Source organism: Eschrichtius robustus, chromosome 15 (assembly GCF_028021215.1).
Source record: "Eschrichtius robustus isolate mEscRob2 chromosome 15, mEscRob2.pri, whole genome shotgun sequence".
Classification (NCBI taxonomy): Eukaryota; Metazoa; Chordata; class Mammalia; order Artiodactyla; family Eschrichtiidae; genus Eschrichtius; species Eschrichtius robustus.
Genome location: NC_090838.1, coordinates 86591114 through 86613047, shown reverse-complemented (window position 1 = coordinate 86613047; position 21934 = coordinate 86591114). Strand labels below are relative to the sequence as shown.

Genomic DNA, 21934 nt, shown 5'->3' with positions numbered 1-21934 from the left:
GCCGTCCATGTACATGTCATTTAAAATGGTCTTTACAAGGATTCTATAGAAATTCATGTGCTGTGTCATGAAAACACTATAAACAACAGTTAAGACACTGTGGCCTCAATTAAGTAAAATATGTTTGTGTGGAAGGTAATGTGCAAGAATGAATAAACCCGTGGCGAGTGACCGGCAGAAATATTGTGTGAAAAGTTCCAGAATAAGCCGCCAGCAGAAGCAATAATGACTACTGAGCCTTTCCACTGGGCTGGCAGGCCTCTTTTGAAAGAAAAAAATAATAATAGTAGACTCAACCCCTTTGGTTCACACTTCTGTCTCCAAGTCCAGATAAAATGCTGACACTGAGATAGAATGGACAACAGGCTTGAAATGAGTCATGTGCCTGAAAAGTTAACTAGCGAAGACCAGTTCCAGAGGCAAGATGGGGAGAACACTCGGTATATCCAGACAGGGCTCTGACCTTTGACAAGTTACTTTTCCCCTGGTCTCGGGATCCCTTGGAAAACAACCTGTAACTTATTTGGGAGGGGGGAAACCTTTTTGAGTAGAAGAACAGTTGGATCACGCTTGGAAAACACAAATAGTGATTTAAACTGTGAGACCCAAAGACAAAGGATCCGGTACAGAGCAAACAAAGCTGCTCACGAGTGACTTTCTGTGAACAATAGAGGCCCCAACACTACTTTGCCAGCTTCTTTCTTCCTTGGCTCTGCGTCACTCTTTGGCCCATCATCACAGCGTCAGTGGAGACACTTGTCACTGGGCATTCAGTTACCCCATGGGCGATTTTTCCTTTCTGATCATTTGGTTCAAGACATTTCCATGTTTTATCTAGTATTCTTGAGTTTCAAACCCATAACTATTGTGTGTGACCCCTGGCTAATTCCTTCTTCTCTCTCAAGTCTGCAGACGTCACTTCCTCCAGCTGGTTTTCCTCAACCATCTTGACTAGATTGGGTCAAGGTTATGGGAGCATTGTGCTCCCCTGCAATAGCATCCAGTACTCACCTTCTTGTAAGACCCACTCATTCATTCAACAAGTATTTCCCGCATCCAGTGCCTGCAATGTACCAGGTACTGTCCTAGTGCTGGGACTGCAGTGGAAATAAGAAAGACCCTGACCTGCTGGAGGTTAAGTTCTAGTGTGAGGACAACAGAAAATATACAAATCCGTATTTTAATATCTGACAATAAGTGCTATGGAGAAAAACATGGCAATACAAGGAGACGGACAGAGGGACTGGGGCCAAGCTCTTTTGGATGGGGTGATGGGGGAAGGCTTCTTCAAGGAAGTAGCATTTGAACAGAGGCTTAGATGAAGCAAGGGGGTGAGCCTCAACAAAGACCTGGGAGGAAGTTCCAGGCGGAGAAGACAGCCTGAGGGGTTGGTGGCACCTGGCATGTAGCAAGGGCTTAAACGTGTGGAACAGATGGATGAATGAAATTTATTTCTGCCCACCTATGCCCAAGACTTTGTATTTGTTATTCCTTTTATCTGAAATGTCCTCTTTCCTTTCTGCCTACCCAGTGCCTCCCTTTCCTTAAACATTTCCCCCCCAGTTTGCCCTGTCAAGCCAGGCTTGCTTGAGGCCCTGGCCTGGGTGCACTCAACTGCACACACAGGCCGAGGCACCTGTGGGCAGGAGTCTGCCTGGCTGAAGCCTCGGGAGCACATCCAGTGAGGTCCCTCTCAGGCGGGCTCTCCAGCGGTGAGCGCTCCAACTGTGAAACCACAGCCAGCCCCTGAGTATGGACTGAGAGGCTCCTGCTGCTATAAGACAATGCAATCATACTTTTGGATCAAGCTCCTTTCTCCTTCAGCCCCCAGGGGAGAGAGGAGGGGCAATCTGCCCATCCCAGCTGCCCCCAACCCTCTGGTGTCCATTTTACTGGATTCCTAATGGTGGCAGTTGAGCACACTTGCCCTGTCTTATCTAGCAGCAGCTGGCACTCTCTAGCTCCTGTGACAACAGCCTTGATTATATATATTTGTGTAAGTTACATTTCTGCTTCCTTTTTACTGCTGAACAGAACCAGAATGCTTGCCCCGTGCCCTGTCATAGGTGACAGCCAAGCACAGCCACTTCTAGCTCTATGACCGGTACCGAGTATCGACAGAACTCAAACAGGCCAACTGTAAACTCACCAAGATTTATACATATTTCTTTTTTTATTACCAATCAAAAATAAATTCCGTATATCGTTTAGCAAATATTATCATTGTTTTGTGACAAAAGACACAAGAGTCATAACAACAAAACTCCCCGAGAGTCAAACTCATAACAATGCCAAAATAAATCACAAAAATATACAAATTAAAATCTTATGCAAAATAAATATGAGTTATTTGCTACGGCGGCTGTAACTCGCCTACCCAATCCAGAGGCCGTTTGCGAAGGTCTCCCTTCCACGGGAAGACAGGCAGGGCTGGGCCAGGTCAGGGTACTGCTCAGCCCAGGAACCAGAGATTGGAATAGGAGGTGAAAAATTGCACTGGGAGGAGGAAGTCATCGGACCAGTAATATGTGGAAATAATCATGACCCTCTGCAAAAAGTGATTATAAATGGGGACGGGAAGAGGAGGGGAGGCGGGACCATCTCTTGAAAGTAACTGTGCGTGCAAAGAGGTAGCCGTGGAAGTGTGTGCACCTGCTCCTTTGGCTTCACACACACTCGGTTCAGGCCGTGAGTCTGCTCCACCTGGCACTCAGGTCCCAGGAACACAGCTCTGCGAGCCCCTGTGTGGACTCGGAAAGCAAGCTGCTCCTGGAGAAAACTAAGGGGTTTTCAGGCCCCAACGGGGGACAAAGGTCTGGTATCTTTTTTCCTTATGGCTTGAGAACCCATGGCTGTCACCACCTTCTCTGCAGACTTGTAGGAATCAATTCTGTGTCTGGAAGGACTTTAAAATGACCAGGGGCCAGTATACTTGGTGCAAGACATTTCCTGGTCCCCAACAGAGCACTTGGGGTAACAAGACTCACAGGCTGAGGAAAGGAGTGAATAAATAACACTCAGGAAGGCCTGTGGAGTCTCCCTCGCCTGATCTTGGGCCCCCCCCCCCCAGCAACTGTTCCACCCAATCAAAGGGCCACCGTAGACCTTGGTCCTACAGCCTCCCCGATGGCGGGAAGCCTGCAGCACAGGGAAAAGGTGCTGGGGCAGGACTGCACGTGGGGCTGGGGCTCTGAGCGCCCAGGACCACGAGCTTCAGCAAAGGCCAGGACGACATCTCACACTAGGATAACACGCACGTGGGGAAGACGGGGCTGCCAGCTGTATGCCTTTTAGGTGGATCTGTAAGTGCGTGAACAAAGCCAGGGGAGCCTCAGCCACAGAGGAAAGGGCATGAAGAACCTGCTTAGGTTGGCTTCCTACAACGTCCTCTTGTCCTCAATCCCCAAGAGGCACTGGGGTTTTGGATTAGAAACCGGGAGTCCGGAAAGAAGGGCTTGGTGGGTCGGTGACTGAGACCTGACTTTCGCTGTGGGGTGGGAAGGGGAATGGAATGAATTGCTAATGACGTAGATGCCCATGACCAGGTTCCCTCCTGGCCCCGAAAGGAGCATCGCAGACAAGTCCCCTCTAACGCAGTCGCTCCCCCAACCTGGGGAAAACCTTTGGTGAAAGTGAGGTCAGGGCCTGGGGAGCAGGGGTTAGCAATCTTAAAGGTGTGAGACCCTGCCTAACACTTGGACTCAGCCCCATTACAAGGGGAGAGTTGTCCGGAGGAGCAGATATGAGGGACGGGGCGAGAGTCCTCAGCGGAGCCCAACTCACCAGGAGAGCCCGTCAGCAGAGTTCTAGGAGATTCCTGGGTCCAGCGATTACCAGGAGGAGGTGTGCTCCTCTCCGCAGTTGCGAGTGTCACGTCCCTGATCACAGTTCCCAGAATCCCTCGGCCTCGGCGACACCAGGCGAGCCTCAGCGCGTGTCCGGGCAATTGTTCTCAGCGCTATTTGGTTCTTTGCTTCCTGGGAAGAACTGTCTTCCTTCCCAAGAGAAAAACTTCCTCCAGCAGGCCCCTGGGATGCCATCTCTGGAGGAGGCAGAGGAGATGCAGAAAGAGTAGGCTTCCTGAGTCAGGGACATAGCCAAAAAGGTCACGGCTGGGAGCAGGTTATGGCTATTGCTTCCCGGGGTGAGAAACCCTACCCCTTTTAAAGTTTTTGTGGAAAAAAAAAAAAAAAATTGTTTTTAAATAAAGTTCCTTAACCCTGTCTTCCCTTCCCCATATGGTATTAAAAAGAGGTGAGATGAGCCTAGTTTAGAAGCGCTCCTGGTCGCCGGCCCATTGCCCCACAGTCCAGGGTGGGCCGCCGCCAGCTCGCAGCTGTTCAGAGGTCCCTGTCGGAGGCCAGATCCCCCTCGGGTCGGGGGCCATCTGGCTGCTCAGTCAGACAGGCTATCTGTACCCCTTCCGGCCTAACAGGCTCCCTGTCTTCGTGTGGGCCCACTGGGGAGGCCCCCGCGGGGCTGGCGGGGGACCCCGGGCCCTCCCGTCAGATGGCGCCCTCGAGGGAGGCTCTGTGCAGCAAGGAGTTGCGCTCGTTCAGGAGAGTCGTGGTCTCGTCCACCAGGGGCAGCTCGGACTTGTCGGTCAAGTTCTCGGTACAGATGGTGCACCCATCCGGGGGGAACTGGGGGCAGTTCTCCATGCGTGAGGCCAGCAGCCCATTCTGGTACTGTTGCCGGGTGATCTGCAGGGGGAAGCGGGAGGGACTGGTTCACTGACAGCAGGGCTTGGGGGGGGCCAACCCTACAGGAGACCCGGAGAAACGGGCGGCCAGGAGGGAGGCTGCGAGTCCAGGAGAGAGGGCGTGACCCAGGGGGCGGGGCGGGGGGGTGAGGAGCTAGAGTAGGAGGGACACGCATCCCGGGCCGCCCTCCGTGCTGGGTGTGGTGGATCAAAGAAAGAAGCTGCCGGTCAGAGGCAGAGTGATCCAGACGCCCAGGATGAGGAGGATGGTGCTGCCTGGGAAGAGGGCCATGGGGAGCGCTCACCTTAATGTACTGGAGGTCCATGAGCGCCCGGACGCTGAAGTCGGAGGTGTACTGGCCCAGGATGGAGCTGCCGAACTGGTGGCTGCTGCCCGCCAAGGGGGCTGTGCTCGACGCCGTTTCCGAGCGGTCCGGGTAGCTGAGGGAGGCCGAGCGGCTGAGGGGTGCGGGGTGGGACGGGGAGCGGTCTGTGGAGGGAGAGAGGCTGTCAGGCCGGGGGCCAGCCTGGTGTCCCTCACAGCCTCCCGTCCAACCTTGTCCACGGACACCCGGGCAGTGGTGCCCCCACCGGCAGCGGGAAGTAGTTCTCGGGCACAAACGAACGGAAGCTCTGCCTGCAGGTCTGACCTCATCAACGCCAATGAGTTAGTTTGTTTAGGACTGTGGTGCAGTAAGTATTAAAAAGTCTACCCAAACAGATGAACAAAACAGAAAACAAAAACCAGAGACACAGAAAGTTTATGGCTACAAAACCCCTCATTTCCCCAACAGCTGATCAGGCAAGGGTGACACAACGATGACCCGAGCATGGCAGAGGAGCCACTGGACAGCTTCTGTCAAGGGACATAAACTGCATAGTTTTAAATTATATGAAAAGGAAGAACCTACAGTTTGCACTCTCTCACCACACGTCATACACCCCCCAACACGACACACTGTTCACATCTCAAAATGCTCGTAAGAGCTCAAAAGTGTGTTCTGCACGTAACCTGTTGTGTGTGGAACAGTCCTGCCCTGTGTCTGCTGAGCCCAGCCAGTCTGGCAGGGGGATGGGGGTGCAGCAGGTTCCTCTCAGAGGAACCTAGAGGCCCCAGAGCTCCAGGCTTCCCACTCTGGGGTGTCTGGGGGCTGGGTCCCAGTCCGCCTCCCATGAGGCAGAGCCTGGGCTAGCGGTGGCAGTGCCTCTTCCCGCCACTAGGGGAAGCACAGGCCTCCATTCGGTCGACTGTAACCAGGAAAGGGGAATGACTCAACCTCCAACGAGGAAGGAACCAGCTCCCTATTTTGGAAAAGGAAGGGCACACACATTATTGTACATCATTAGCTCGTATTTTTGGGAACACGCAGAAAACAATGAAATGCACCAAGAAGTTAATTGTGGAGGCATACTGGCTTGTTTTAAACAAACAGGAAGTGGACTAAGCTGATTTGCTTAGTTAACTAGTAAGTTACTAACTGCTGAGTTAGCTATTCTAACAGACCAGTGAAAAGAGCAACCATTGAATCTGGGTGGCTGAACCAAGTGCGACTGAACTGAGTAATACTCTACGTTTGCGTTTCATTCATAAAACTAGGAAAATACAGTCTGGATATTCTATGATTAGGTGATATACAACCACTAGAGGACCATGTGCATGTATCACTCATTCTAACTCAGGCAACACCTCTGATTAAGTTCTAGCAAAGAACAGAAACACTAGGGATATTGCTTAATATTTAACATTAATTATTTGGATGATAGAATGATTTTAATTAATGCTTATTAACACTCCAGGAACAGGAACTGAATTTAAACCAACATAAATTAGTCACATGTTGGTAATTGCAATCATTGTTGCTTTTGTTGTGGTCATCCATGTACAATGCTTGGTGTCAGTCTATTTATCTCTTGTAAAAATAAAATACAGTGTGTGTGTGTGTGTGTGTGTGTGAAAAAAAATAATAATAATAAATTAGTCACATGGCCTATTAAAAACAGAGGTCTAGAAATATAACAAAATATGAAGTGTTTGTTTCTGAATAATGAAATTATGATGCTTCTTAATTTTCTTAAGATTTTTTTCCACCTTCCCAATTTTCTAAATAAGCTATGTTACTTTTATGATTAAAACAAAACAAAACAAAAAAACAGGGGGTTTGACTTGGTAAGTCCATTTCTGGAAGAATATTCTAAGGACATAATCTTAAATACAGAAGAAGTTTTTCCGTAAAGAGGTTTACATCATGCTGTTATACTTAGAATATAGACCCCCATGAATATGCATAAGGGGGAAAAAAACAAATGAAGGCACGCCTGCTTGGTGAAACCCTGTGTAGCTCTAACTAGAAAGCTTATGGAAAAGTGTCTCGGTTCCCATATTAGGTAAAGACATCAGGATTCAAACCATGTATGCATCAACTCCCGGCCATCTATGAGACAGAAGCAAGAGCAGAAGAGGAGAGTGACGCTGAGGGGTTGGCCAGTGAGGGCTGACATGGCCCATTCTGTTCTCATCAGACAGCCCCCTGCTCAAAGACCATTAATTGCTTTGTACTTCCCATCACTGCCAAAAGTTGGCTGTGTTTGAACGGGACAAGTGACTTCTAAATCACCTTTTTACTTTTTTTTTTTTTTAAAGAGGATCAATTAAAAAAAGTGTGTGGGGCTTCCCTGGTGGCGCAGTGGTTGAGAATCTGCCTGCCAATGCAGGGGACACGGGTTCGAGCCCTGGTCTGGGAAGATCCCACATGCCGCGGAGCAACTGGGCCCGTGAGCCACAACTACTGAGCCTGAGCGCCTGGAGCCTCTGCTCCTCAACAAGAGAGGCCGCGATAGTGAGAGGCCCGCACACCGCGATGAAGAGTGGCCCCCACTCGCCGCAACTGGAGAAAGCCCTCACACAGAAACGAAGCCCCAACACAGCCAAAAATTAAAATAATAAATAAATAATAAATAAATAATTTTTAAAAAAAAAGTGTGTGTTTGTACATTTAAGATGGAAAAAAACCCAGCTGTACAAACATAATAGGGGAAACAGTTGACTGAAGTGACAGGTTTTTAGCACTGCTGGGGCCCCGGGACCTTCTCTAAGTTACGCACTGAGACCGGAGCTCAAAGGCACTCGTAATGCTCTTCTCCTCCAGCCTCAGCAGCCCGGGCCAGAATCCTGACATCCGGACCTCTGCTGCAGCAGTATACATGGGATAGGAATCCCTCGAACTGAGTGATTCTGGGGCCAACACAGTTCCCACCGACCCTGGGACAAGGCTCGGGAGTGTGACATATCAAAGGCCAGAAATAGCATGTTTCTGTGGCTTTTGGAATTTTCCTAAACACTTTCTGATTGGAATGTCACATTTTGGTTGTAATAGAGAAAAAACAAATAGTAACTGAGCTCTAACTAAACATTTTGTATCAATTCTCTCACTGCTGCCAACAATTCTAAGAAGAGGGCACATGTATTGTTCCCATTTCACAGGAGGAAACTAAGACTTAGAAAAGGTAAGTCAGCTCCCGGAATCATTTAGCTGCTGTCTACGGAGACCCCATTCAACCAGGGCAGTATGACTGCGGCCACACTTCTAACCACCCAGCTGCTGCCTCCCCCTGGCAGGTGGAACCAGCAGCCAAAGAGTGAAAACCAAAGCCTGCGAGGAAAGCTGGAAAGTTTTTTAGAGAAAGCTGATGGGGTGACAAGTCATCCTGCTGAGGCCCGTGAGTGGCCCTGAGCAGCTGGGCTCCCTTGGCCTGGCCGGGAGCCACCCTCCACTCCCAGCCTGTCACCTGCAGGCGTGTGTGTCTCTTCTCAAAGACCGAAGGACCTTTGGGGAAACCCTTCCAGGACCTGGGCAAAGGCACATAGTAATTGGGCCCCAGGCCAAGCAGAGCCAGCACTGGCCAGGCTGGCCCACAAGTGTGAGCAGGTGGGATGGCACAGGTGCTGGGTGGGGGCGGGGCCCCCAGTGCCTGCTGGGAGCGGTTAATGCAGCTGCAGTGTGCGGGCTCGGGCGGCAGGTGGCAGTGCAAATTCTCCAGCCATGCCATGTTACCTGAGAGCCAGGAGAGCAGGGAGTTCCGCTTGCCAGGCGGACACCTGACCAGGGTGGAAGGCACTGGAGCAAAAGAGGAAAAGGTCAGTGATGGGTGGGGTGGACGTGGAGCCGTAGGTACAGGATGGAGAAGCAGACTTGCTGGGGGCCAGGTTCCCTCGAGCAGAGAGGGAGGCACAACAGTAGAGGGGACCCGGCTCTGACGGGGAGGGTGCTCAGAGCTGACCAGAGCCCTGATCAGAGAAGGGCAGAAGCTGGTGGGGTGCGCCCAGAGCCCCCGGAAGTCGTCTCCCCTCCCTTCCAGCCACTGCAAGTGGGAACCAGGGGCCTCCACATCAAAAGACAGAGCCCAGGACCCTAACCAGGCTCTGAGGCGTGGCTGCAGAGAAAGGGTGCTTGGAGGAACGTCCCGTGACTGTGTGCCCTGCTGCACAAGATTTCCCCAAGCTGGACCGCAAGAGGTGCTCTCAGGAGGGGCAGAGAAGTCCTCCCCAGGCCTGGGGCACCTGGGCAGGGGCCACCTGTTCCAAAACCCAGCTCTGCAGCCTTGTTTCCCACTCCCCTCCCCCAGGAGCCTGCTCACGCTGGTGGAGGAGCTGAGCTGAGTCAGTATGCACGAGTGCCCAGCCCCCCGCACGGGGGTCCTCGTTGTCAAAGGACAGTAGCAGGCACAGCACGGAGGCTCCCCAGGAGCTGCAGCAGTCCCCTCACCATGTGCCTGTCCCCGGCACCAAAGCAGACTTTCACCCCCCAGCCCGCAGCAACCTGGGGCCGGAGGGGTCATACAACTGGCAAGGAGCCGAGCCGGGCGAGACTTGGGCCTCGTCTGCAGGGCACCCCCTCCAGCAAGGGGAGCCTGAGCCACCCAGGACTGGAGAAGCAGAGGGCGCCGGGGTGGCCAGAGTGGCCCTTCTCAGAGGCGGTCCAGTCCTTTCTTTGCCCCCAGGTCCCTTTATTCCATCAGAACGGCCCCTTAACCAAAAGGCAGTGGCTCAGCCCCCTGAAAAGCCGAAGGCATCTGCAAACTGCGCGGCCAGAAAACAGGCCCTGGCCTGGCCTCCAAACGTGGGAGCTGTGGGTCCCCTTCCCCCACCCTGACTCCCCTGGCCCAGTCTTCACAAGTGAGGCCCTGCAGCCTCCCTCCACCTGCCTCCCTCTCAACTGGCCTCCCACCGTCACGGCTAAGGAGGGCCACTGTGGCCCGCTTGCCCAGTTGGCCCACTCTGCTGTCATAGGTCCTCCCGCTCAAGGGCCACTAATGGCCTCCTGCTTCATATCGCAAGCAAATACCATCAACTTCCTGCAGCTCCCTGACTCATATCCACCCTTTTCCTCATCTCCTGGTGGGCTGGTCTCCCCACCTCAGAACACGTTTCTCAGCTCCCTCCGGGCTTTCGTCAGAATCCCCTTCTCATCTCTTCTCTCCACCCTCTGAACCCTGTCCCAAGGGGCGAGTCACTGCTCTTCCAGGCCACTTCCCCGAGGCCCTGGCAGCTCTGGCCCTCGCTGGCCTCCTCTCCCCCGAGCCACCTGGGTTATGACCCTTCTAGGCGGCCCTAGGTTCTGGGGAGCCAGTCCGAGTCTCTCCCCCTCCAGGAGTGCTGGAGGGCGGCCCAGACATGGCCCAGAGACTCACCAGAGGGGAACGAGGACAGGGCCATGGTCCCGTAGTAGGAGAAGGCGCCCGTCTCAAACTTCATGTTCTCCTTCCCGGCCTCCACCTCTACCTTCCCCTGAAAGAACGCAGGTCAGGGTTACAAACAGAGTTGAGAAGGAAAAAACACCCGGGAAGAAAAAGCCTGAGGCACGAGGGAGAAGCGAGGAGTGCACAGGGCTGTGTGCCCCATGGAGGAGCTAGTTCCAGAGCCCTGGAGACCCGGGGGCGCAACAGTGGCCTTGCAGGAGGAGGACGGGCAACGGGGAGCAGAGGCTCAAGGGCAGGAAAGCAGGTGAGAGGGCAGCGCGGGCACGGAGGGCGGGGCGGGGCAGGCGCACCTGCAGGATGAGGATAAAGTAGTCAGCCGGCTTGTTGCGGGTGTACAGGTAATGGCGGACGTAGTACTTGTTGTGTTCATCGAACTTGAGCTCCTGAATGACATCCGGGTACTTGAGCAGCCGCAGCAGGATCTTCTCTGATATCAGAGCGGGGCTGAACTGGGGAACCTCTGGAGGAGGAGAGAGGAGGATTTCACATGAGGCCAGGCTGGGCCGGGCAGTGCCTGGAAGATGGTCACTGCTGTGCTGGACGGCTCCTCACTGCCTGGCCCTGCCTCCCCAGAGGACGTGACCTTGGCTCCGGCCTCAGTACACGCAAGTCTGTCACCGGTTGGGCCTGAACAGTGGCTCCTGCACTAATAGAACATGACCTCAGGCAAACTCCTTCACCCGTGCCTCAGTTTTCTCATCTGTAAAATGGGGATTTAAAACTTCATGGGGTCGCTGTTTGGTGAAATGGGATAACCGATGTAGGACACTTAGACACACGCTTGCCACATGCGAAGTGCCTAATAAACGTGACTATCACTACTGTCAGTATCCACATCATCAACAGCCCGGCAGGAAAAGCACAGGAGAGGGAAGGATCACAGCTTTAGCAAGTGAGGGCTGGGAAGGAAGTCAGACCGAGGGGAGAGGACAGAGCAGGCGGGCGTTTTCCTAATCAATCACCCGGGTCTCCAAGGGAGCTTTGAGTCAGGGGTGAGAAGAGAGAAAAGTCACTGACCTAGAAGTCAGGTCCCGAGGGGCCCAGCAGATGCAGGCGGAGGGGAGGCAGAGAGACGAGAAGGGAGCTGGATCCAGACGCTCAGAGAGGATGAGCAGGCAGGGCTGTGGGCTGTACCCAGGGGGAGGGGGCATATGGAAGGGCCTCCTTCTCCCTCCTCAACGGGGAGCCCGGTGCCCACCTCAGGTCCTCCCAGCACATAACAGCCCAAACAAACCCAGACGGTTCCTGGAAGTTTGTAGCAGCAACCCATTAACGGGGAAAACAAACCGCAGGGATCGTCAGTGGGGATGGAAGGAAAACACCTCGCCCCCTTCCAGAGGCAGCGGCGCGTGCCCCAGGCCCTTCATCTGCTGTAGCCCTTGTCCCCTGGGGAGGAGTAACCAGAGGCCCAGTGCGTCTCCCTCCGGGGCTGTATCCCACCGACACCCGAAGGCCCCCCTCTTGCTCTTACCCGTGGACAGGAAGCGGTGAGCAGCCAGAAGCAGCTGAGGTGAAATTTTCACCTTGAGTTCATTGTCAGCATCCTTGAAGGCTGAGAAGTCACGTTTGTTCTTCTCAGATACCCGTTTCCGGCTTCGGTTGTCAGCTGCAAGAGAGGGAATGTGGAACTGAGAACAGAATCCCCCAAGGACTGGGGAACAGACTGGTACCCACCCGCCGGCTCCCAGCTCCGCGGGCCCTTCTTCCACCAGAAGCAGAAGCAGCAGTGTCTGGGCTGAGACACAAATGCTGGGAGGAAGGAAGGTGGCTCCTGTGGATGCTCCGAGCAGCCCTGGCTGGTGCCCAGCCTCCCGTCCCCACAGCGGCCTTCCCCCCTGGGGACAGCAGGTGCCAGTCTGAGCAGAGCAGGGCAGGGAAGGGTGGGAAGGGGACTCACTGTACATATCAGACTCGTCCAGGATCTCGGACTTGATGATCTCCTCGATGACGTCCTCCAGGGTGACCAGGCCCAGCACCTCGTAGAAGGGGTCACCTTCGCCCTCGTTGTTCACCTTCTGCACGATGGCCAGGTGGGACTTCCCTGCGGGGACAATATAATGAGTCAAACAAGAGCAGAGGGACCAGTCATGAGACTCCTCGACCAAAAGTTAACGCATTTGGGGTCATGAGTCACTGGGGTGGGGTCATGAACGGCCTTTTTTCCCCTTTCTGCATTTCCTGAAGCTCCTACTGCAAACAGACATTGCTTTTATGGAAAGGAAAACCAAAAGTATTTTTCAATGTAAAGGCATTTAATTAAGGACCATTTGTTTAAATAGAATGAAAATGGCAAGGCCCTGCCTGGTGCCGCGCATCAGGGGCTCCTGGGACCCCTGGGAAGGGGAGAGACCCACCCTGACAACTCGTGGACAGAGGCAGCATTGGTCAGAGCCCTGCGTGCACCAGCTGGACATGGGGCTCCCCAGGGGGCCCACGCCACCCCCCATGGGCCTCAGAGGCCACTCACGTTCCTTCACCTGGTGCTCCCTGGCAAAACTTGCCTGCGTGTACCCAGGGGCCGTGATCCTGCCCAAGGCAAGGGCTCTCAGTTCCCAAAGCCATTAACAAATTAGCCCAGGCTATAATTAGGCCAGGCAGGTACTATAATTAGAGGAGGGTCACCCTTAGAAGCAAGAAAGAAAGTTAGGAGGCAGAGGGTGGGGAGGAAGGACCCTCCACAGAAGCTCTGCGGGGTGGCAGGGCTTCCCAGGCCCTCCTTTGGGGTCCCACACTGCTCTCGTGCCCCTCGCCCCAGCGCGTGACAATGACACGGTGACAGCCAAGAAGGGCCCGGCCCCCACTCTGGGTTGAACGGGACTGTGTGACCCACACACGAGGACACGGGTCTAGAGCAGCCTAAGGGGAGAAGGCCCGGAGAGCTGTGAAGGTCAAGTCAGGGTCTCCTGCTCAGCTTCCCCTGCATGACCCCGTCTCAGCCCTGACTCTAGCGCACGGTCCGCAGAGGATGTTCTCCAGGTCTCTAAGGCCTCAGGGAATCCCAGCCCCAGGATGCATCTTCATAACTCCTAGGGGCCTCTGAGGGAGAACAGAGACATGCCAGTTCTCGGGACCAGCATTTCTAAAAATAAAGTGAAAAATCGCAGAGTACACCACATGGGGGGAAGTACTGTTTTTCGTTTGTGTGGTTGGTTTTTTTGTGTGTGAAACTTTTCCACAATGTGCCGGTCACTGTGGTATCCTTATTTCCAGTCGTGGTCAAAAAACTTTCAGCACTTTGTCAGGCAGAGCCATGGACTCGATTAAAACTTTCCAGTGTCTTCCAGAGCTGAGCCGGCAAGACCCAGAGCTCGGCCAAGGTCCTGAGCAGGCAGCAGCCAGTCAGGGCCAGAACCCTGGTGTCCGGCCCCCCGGCCTCTTCACCTGCCACTGCTGCCCATCCCGGAGCGCTCTCTGGAGACAGAAACGATGCTCTGAGGGGCCTGGGGCAGCCAGTTAAGCTGTGTCATCAGGCGGGAACCAGACTTAGAGCAAGGTAGCTTTTGCTGCTTCCAGACAGCACACCCTAATGAGCCTGGGAGTGCCCAGTGCTGGGGAGACACGCAGGCCCCCACAGGCACTCTGGTGGGTGGGCAGGTAAACGGGCACTCATTTCAGGAGGCCAAGTTGGAGGCATGTCTCAGAATTCAGGGTCCCTAAGCTTGGACTTGGAAATTCCACAGGTAGGAACTTACTCTACGGATATAATTTTCAAAATGTAGAAAGACAGAAAAAGCAAAGGGGTTCATCAGAACATTCTTTTTAACAACCTCAAACCTCGAGAGCAATGGAGCAGGAGTCCTTAACAGGAGCCACTGCTGTTCTGGGGAGAATGCGGCACAGCCGGATGAACCACATTGTGGAAGGAAGCCCTGGAGAGGCTATAACGGGACAGAATGCGTGCTGCCATCTGCCTGCGAGGGGCGGTGAGCTGTAAACTACCCTGTTAGTGTCTGGAGGAGATAACCATGGCCACCTTCGAGGATATTTGGAGTTTGAGGGAGGGGCCTTGTTATCCCTTACTTTATACCCTTCTATATTGTTCTAGGCATGTTTTACTTCTACAGTTTTTTTTTTTAATTGAGAAAAAATGAAGGGGGAAAAACAAAATTAAAGGGAACAAAGGGAAACTGGTGAGAGGGGGTGAGCAAGGACCCTCCCTGCCTAACCTGCCACAGACTGAGCCCCGGAGAACAGGGTGGGTGAGGCTCAGTCCCCAGGTCCTTGCTCACAGCCCAGAAGTCAGAGCCCCTGCGGAGAAGACACAGCTCCAGTAATCTGAGAAAACCTCCCCCTCCCCACTGAACCCTCTAATTAACCCACAGACTCAGAACAAGTCCTGACCCACAAAACAGTCACGGGTCACACTGGGCCTCACAGGGAAAGGTGGGTGGCTTCTCTGAAGGACCATAATGCCCCTCCTGTGGATGAAACGAGCAGATTCCTTGAGCCCCTCTCAGCCCTCCTCGCTCCTCTCTGGGGCACCTTGGTTTGTGGAATCCACTGGTGGGTGTGGGTGCCCTCTAGTGGCAGCACCTTGCAGACAGGTACCCCGTAGGTAAGGCAACCCGGGGCACTGCCCACGGCCAGCCCTGCTCTGCGGCTAAGAGCTTGGAACACTGCACTGACTGTGGCTGGCCAGTTGGGCCCCATGCAAAGGTGCTGGGCTGGGGGCCAGTCAGTCATCCTCTGCTGGCCCGGGCACAGGACCCTGGGCCGTGTCTGCCTTCTTCTAATTTATCTGCCCAGAGGAGCCATTCTTGGGTCGTAGCAGAACCATCTCCCCACCTGGTCAGAGAACCTCTCTTGCCAAGGTCACCAATGACCTCCAACGGTGGGGTCTCATTCTCAGATGACCTGCCCAGGCCACAGTCTCTGACAAGGGGCCAACTCTCTCCCTCCCCCTGGAAATCCTGCCTCTCCTCGGCTTCCAGGACACGGCTCTCCTGGTGTTCCTCTGACCTCAGGGCTGCTTCTTCTCCTTGAGAAGAGAGGGTCCCAGGGCTCAGTCCTTGCACCTGGTCCCTTGCCTCTGGACTTTAAATACAAACTATACGTCAAGGCGTCTCAAATAACTATGAGCAGCCCAGCCCTCTCCTGTGCCCTCCAGACTCACATATCTAGCTGCTCGCTGACAGCTAGCTCCACGTGGATGTCTAACATCTTGAACTTAACTCGGCCAAAACCTAGCTCCTGCCCTTCCCCCAGACCTCCCCAATCTCCATCCATCCAGTGGATGGGGCCCTGGAGGAATAAACTTTGCCACCTCTATTTCTTTTTTTCTTTGGCCACGCTGTGCGGCATGCGGGATCTTAGTTCCCCAACCAGGGTTCGAACCCGAGCCCCCTGCAGTGGAAGCGCAGAGTCCTAACCACTGGATCGCCAGGGAAGTCCCTGATTCCTCTGTTTCTCTACCCTTCTACATCCAGCCCACTCAGCGGATCCCGTCAGCTCTGCCTGCAATGGACACCCAGAATCCAACCTCTTCTGGGAGCCTCCACTGCTACTGCCGCGTGCTGAGCCACGTGCACCTCCTCTCACCCAGAGGGTGAGAACCCAAGTCTTCATCCTGGACCCGAGTCTACTCTCAACACAGCAGCAAGGGGGACCCTCTTACAGGAGAAGTTATAACGCCACCTCATGCTGTGCCCCACACCCTCCAGGGGCTCTGTCTCACTCCAGGTAGACTGCATACTCCTCGCAGCGGCCTGGGGCCCAAAGCCCTCCTGCTGCCCTGCTCCCTCACACTTGTGCCGCTCGGCCTCCTGGCTCTTCCTCAAACTCCTAAGGCTGCTCCCTCAGCCTGGCCTGTTCCTTGCCCACATACCTGCCCAACTCAGCCTGCTTCGGGTCTTCCTTCACTGCTCAAATGTCACCTTGGCCTACCCAGAGGGCCTCACTGAGTACTGCAACCCTTCCTCCAGCCCCGCAACCCTGGTCTTTAGTTTATCACCTACAATAAACAATAGAGGGCTTCCCTGGTGGCGGAGTGGTTAAGAATCCGGCTGCTGATGCAGGGGACACAGGTTCGAGCCCTGGCCCGGGAAACTCCCACATGCCGCGGAGCAGCTAAGCCCGTGCACCACAACTACTGAGCCTGCGCTGTAGAGCCCGCGAGCCACAACTACTGAGCCCGCGAGCCACAACTACTGAAGCCTGCGCACCTAGAGCCTGTGCTCCGCAACAAGAGAAGCCACCGCAGTGAGAAGCCCACGCACCGCAATGAAGAGTAGCCCCCGCTCACCACAACTAGAGAAAGCCCGCATGCAGCAACGAAGACCCAACGCAGCCAAAAATAAATAAATTAAAAAAAAAAAAAGAACATTCTTGTTCATTGTGTTTATCGTTTTATGGCCCATCTTCTCCCACTAGATTGACAGCTCCATCATATCAGAGGCTGTCGTCTGTGTTCCCGAAACTCAAAACAGCAAGCAGCACACAGTAGGTGTTCAAAGAATATTTGTGGAATGGATAATACAGTTCATGTGGATGTGCCTTAGGAAAAGAAACATAACCAATGGGGGAAGGGGGAGAGGGACGGAGACTAGGCAAAGAATTATTCTGAATTTTAGTAATCAAGAAGTTTCTGTATGGACTTCCCTGGTGGCGCAGTGGTTAAAACTCCATGCTCCCAAAGCAGGGGGCCCAGGTTCGATCCCTGGTCAGGGAACTAGATCCCACATGCATGCCGCAACTAAGAGTCTGTATGCCACAACTAAGGAGCCCATGTGCCACAACTAAGGAGCCGGCAAGCCGCAACTAAGACCCGGTGCAACCAAATAAATAAATAAATATTAAAAAAAAAAAAAAAGCAACAGGGGGTGATGACTTAAAAAAAAAAAAAGCAGCTTCGAACAGTAATTCAGAAATTACTATTAACTGATTTACCATTTAGAATAAGAGGATCAACTTAGGACTTACATTTATGATTCTCATTGTATGGAATTTAAATCTAATATAGAATTTCATTTTAATGAGTTACCTCATTTGATTATTAGTATCCATTCAACTGGATAATTGGATTTTGCGGGGAGAAGTGGGGTGAGAAATGAAACATGAAAATTGACGTAATACATCTACTCCAAAAGCTGAGAATCCCACATTTTCCAAGGCAGTCCTTATTCAAAGAAAAAAAGGCTGAGAAAATGTAGCAAAATGATTATATTTGGCTGACCCATATGAAATTGCTGATATTTGACTATTTTTGACCAAAAAAAAAAAAAAAGACAATTTCAATTCATATGGTTTAACCTAACAGTATGGGGGGTTCAGTATGGTTTCTGTTTTCTTTTTTATACTTTCCTAAATAGAAATTCTAAAATTTCCATAATCGATGGTAGAATTAGAAAGAAACACATAAGAAAGAAAGAAACTCTTAAAAATACTCTCACACTGCTTTGCTAGGGCTTGGGGCTTCCTCAGCCTTCTAAATTCAAGCACTGCTAGGAAGGGGCAACCTGGCTGTGGGGAAGGGAAGGAGGCACCTTGAAATTGCTGTCCTGAGGTCACCTCTGGGCCACATCTGGCTGCAAGCTTGCCCTCTCCGCCCTTGTCAGCCTTTGCCCAGGTCAGAAAGCTGCACGAGGCCTCTAGAAACCCCCGCCGGATCGGCAGATGCAGACAGCAAGCCTGGGCCTCTTTCACTGCCCTCTCCCACCTGGAAGAGGGGGCAAGCAGAGGGAGGACCTGCCTGAGTCCCTCAACAACCCTCCCCCACCTCTTTACCCTTCCACCGGGCCCGTTAGCACTCACTGCCCCTGCGCCACCCCACCCCAGTTCTTCCTTTCCCAGCACTTGGAAGGCTGCGGACTGTGCCATCGGCTGCCTGGCATCCAGCTCCCTACGGACCAGGACCAGGACGCAGCTAGCCTGGCCTGCACCGTGATTCACTTCTCTCCACGAGCCCCCCATCCCTCGCCCGGTGCACAGCAGATGCTCCAAACTCTGCTAGAAACATACAGGGAGGTCTCCAGGGGCCCTGGAAAGCCCAGCCCTCCACCGCCCACAAGGCCCATTTTAGCAAACAGCTGTGGCCTCCTCCGCCCACCCCCCCCACCCCCCCCCACCCCCGGTAAAAAACCTTTATAGTCTCTCAAAGATCATAAGAAAAAAACATTACTAGGTGCTGGGTTTCAAAGTCCACAAGGGCTCGGAGAGGCCCTACTGGCCAGCTCCAGTTGCCTTTTCTCATGGGGAAGATCCAGGGGCCCCAGATCAGACGTGGGATTACTGCCACCCAAGGTGGTGTCCTCGGCATCTCTCGCTGGCCTCCCTCGCTGGCCTCCCGGCAGGTCCCACCTCCTGCCATCCCAGGTTCCAAGACTGGCCCTGAGCGCTCAGGCCCCCCCCATGGGGAGAGGAGCTGGCCAGGCAGCCAGCTGCCAAGTGCAGACCCATGGCCCAAGACATAGCCTTGGGCCATGGGTCTGCACTTGCAGACAACAGGCACCCTGATTTCCTGGGAATCCCCCTCCTCCGCCTCCCTCCACCTGGCCAGGGCAGGATTAGGCTGATGATTAATCGCGCTGACCTCAGCCAGCAGGAGGAGCCGTGGCCCATCCCAGAAAGAAGCCAGAGGCCAGGGTGACAGAGGAACCAGAGGGGCACAGCACAGCCCTCCCAACTCAGCTCCAAGGGGGTGGGAGAGTTACATGCAAAAAGAATACTGCAGAGCATCCAGAGCAGAGGGGGGCCGGCCGGACTGGGGAGGGCCGGGTGGAAGTTGTTTAATCAATAAGCAATTTAAAAGAACAGTGAGAAAAAAATTTTTAATTTTTTTAATTAAAAAAAAAACACTGAGGAGGTCCTTAATTTTAATACAAATTAAAATATAAGACTTTGGTGACTAAAAGAGTGCAGTACTGGAGAGAACAATGACATTTTTCCGTCATGACCTGGCAGTATGCGTCAAGATGTAAAATGTATGACCTTGGACTCTGTTTCTTTCACTTCTAGGAAAGACCTTAACACAAAGGAAGTGCCCAGGCCATGTGCAAGGTGTGCCCAGGAGGGTCCACCCAGTGTGGTTTATGACACAGTATTGCAGCCACTAAAAAGGCTGATGTAGATATAGATTTATTTTAAAAGACAGTGGTTCACTGTTTGTGTAAAGCAGAAAGTTACAAAACAGGACAGTAAGAGCGATACTGGTTTCTTTTGCTTTTGCTTGATGCATTTTAAAGTCAATATGTATTACTTTTTAATTTTTACATTTATAATCAGAAAAGAGAAGAAGGATGTCTCATTTTGAGGGAGAGAAGCAATACAGTTCATTGCTGACTCACTAGAAGAAAACGCAACAAAAACATTTGGGGTGGTAGGATGAGGGTGACTTTGACTTTTATTTCTTAATCATTTTCCACTTTTCTAAAAGTTTCTACAGTAAATATATTACTTTTATTTTTATTTTAATTAAAAATACAAGGTACACTTTTCTGCACCTAGCGTGTTGCCCTCAGAGAGGTCACTGGAGCGCAGAGCTGCTCCCCACTCCGCGGCCCGAGAGCTCTGATTGTGGGCACCAGGATGGATCTGGATCTGACCCTCTCCCTTCTGCTGATGGACACATTATTGTTGCCAGGTTTTTTTCTACTGCAAATAATGCTGTAAAGATAATCCCTGTACGTCCACTATTTTCGACCCACGTGAGATACATCTATAGTTGTGGAGTCACAGGTTAAAGGGCAAATTTGATAGAAAACTCCCAATTGCCCTCCCCAGTGTGGGTCCCTGTTTACACTCTCACCCACAGAAATTATATTGGGCGGTTCTTGACTCACGCCTCCTTGTCCAGATGAGGCTCAATATACAGCAGGTGCCCGACAGGCAAGCTAGCCAATGAATATCACCAATGAAAATACCGCATTATAGCGGGCTATGTTTTTGTTTGGTTTTGATAAATTTATGTATTTTATTTTTATTTATTTTTGGCTGCATTGGGTCCTCGCTGCTGTGCGCCGGCCCTCTCCAGTTGCGGCGAGCGGGGGCTACACCTCGCTGCGGCGAGCGGGGGCTACTCCTCGCTGCGGTGCGCGGGCTTCTCATTGCGGTGGCCTCTCCCGTTGCGGAGCACAGGCTCTAGGCGCACGGGCTCAGTAGTTGTGGCTCGCGGGCTCAGTAGTTGTGGCTCGTGGGCCCTAGAGCGCAGGCTCAGTAGTTGTGGCGCACGGGCTTAGCTGCTCCATGGCATGTGGGATCTTCCCGGACCAGGGCTCGAACCCGTGTTCCCTGCGTTGGCAGGCGGATTCTTAACCACTGCGCCACCAGGGAAGCCCCAACGGGTTATGTTTTTAAAAGGAAAGAATGAAAATGTAAGGCAAGACAAAAGGTAAAACAGAGTAAAGCAGGAAAAAAAAAAAAAAGACAGTGATAGGAGGACAGCTGCATGGAAAGAAATGGAAATGGAGACACTGGGGCCCACTTGACAAAATAGACAGGGGTCTGCAGGTAAAAGGGGTTCTAGAGACTGACCAGGAGATCGACCAGCCGAGCCACCCCGAGCAAGACAACAACGCAGCACGGCCCATCCGGGACCTTTCAGAACAGGGTCTCCCAAGGGGGTACTCATCCCTTACACAGTTTCTGTTTATTTTTAATCCAAGATAAATAAGCAACTTTAGCTTTTGTTTCTACACAGACTGACCACGGGTGGGCCTGGACCAGGCCTGCAAGCCAGCCAGTCACCAGTCACCGCAGGTGACCACGGGGCTCCGGATGTCCTGCGCACACACACTCACTCATACTCCAGCAGACTGGGAGCAAGTGCAGACAGGGATTTACACACGATGTGGAGTACGCGGGACCAAAGCAAAGCTCGCAAAATGGACAGCTGCTTAACAAGACCCGGGCAAGGAAATCCCAGAATGAAGAGCACAGATGCCAACAAAGGCCAGAGCTGCCCCTCTCACCACCCGCCGCCTCAACCAGCATCGGGGGAAAATCAGTAAGGATGGAGTCAGCGCTGAGTGATTGGCCAAAATGATTCAAAACAAAGAAAACTATGTGAAACACAGACGTCCAGCCACTGTCAGTAATGATGAATCCCAGCGCAAGGGCATTTTGTGCCTTGAGAAAGTATATAAAGTATGTGCTAGAGATAATAGGAAGTGATAACTATTAGCAAGACATTTAAAAATAACAGTTATTCCATTTTTACTTCTTTAAAATTGTTTTTCTTTGTTTCATAATATATGTATTAGAAAAACAGTACATGTATATAATTTTCGAATGAATGGAGATACAAATTAAAAAAAATTTTTTTCCTAATAGGGTCCACAATCAAAAAAGTTTAAAGAGCTCTGTTTAGAACAGCCTTGGAAAGGTGGCCACACCTTCGCTGTCCCTTTGCACCGTAGACGCTTGGGTGTCCCCCCTCAGGGTCTACTTCCCCCCAGGCACTGAGCAGGCAGGCCGAGCACTTCTGGGGGAGGAGGGCAGGGTGCTGTCCCGCCCCTCCCCTCCCCCCATCAGAGCATCTCC

The 21934-nt window shown here is 52.7% G+C and overlaps 1 protein-coding gene across 2 annotated transcripts in view; it reads right to left on the bottom strand.

Moving 5' to 3' along the window:
- Window positions 1-4179: 4179 nt before the first annotated feature.
- CNNM4 (cyclin and CBS domain divalent metal cation transport mediator 4) overlaps window positions 4180-21934 on the bottom strand; it is a 34773-nt gene continuing 17018 nt past the window's right edge. The window contains exons 2-8 of one of the 2 annotated variants that reach the window (XM_068565151.1): window positions 12357-12500; window positions 11931-12065; window positions 10750-10919; window positions 10391-10487; window positions 8755-8817; window positions 5008-5192; window positions 4180-4703 (exon numbers count right to left, since the gene is read on the bottom strand). In XM_068565151.1, coding sequence (XP_068421252.1) covers window positions 4506-4703; window positions 5008-5192; window positions 8755-8817; window positions 10391-10487; window positions 10750-10919; window positions 11931-12065; window positions 12357-12500 — 992 coding nt within the window. In that variant the 3' untranslated portion in view covers window positions 4180-4505. The remainder of the gene's footprint in view (window positions 4704-5007; window positions 5193-8754; window positions 8818-10390; window positions 10488-10749; window positions 10920-11930; window positions 12066-12356; window positions 12501-21934) is intronic. The other variant, XM_068565152.1, reaches the window with a different exon arrangement.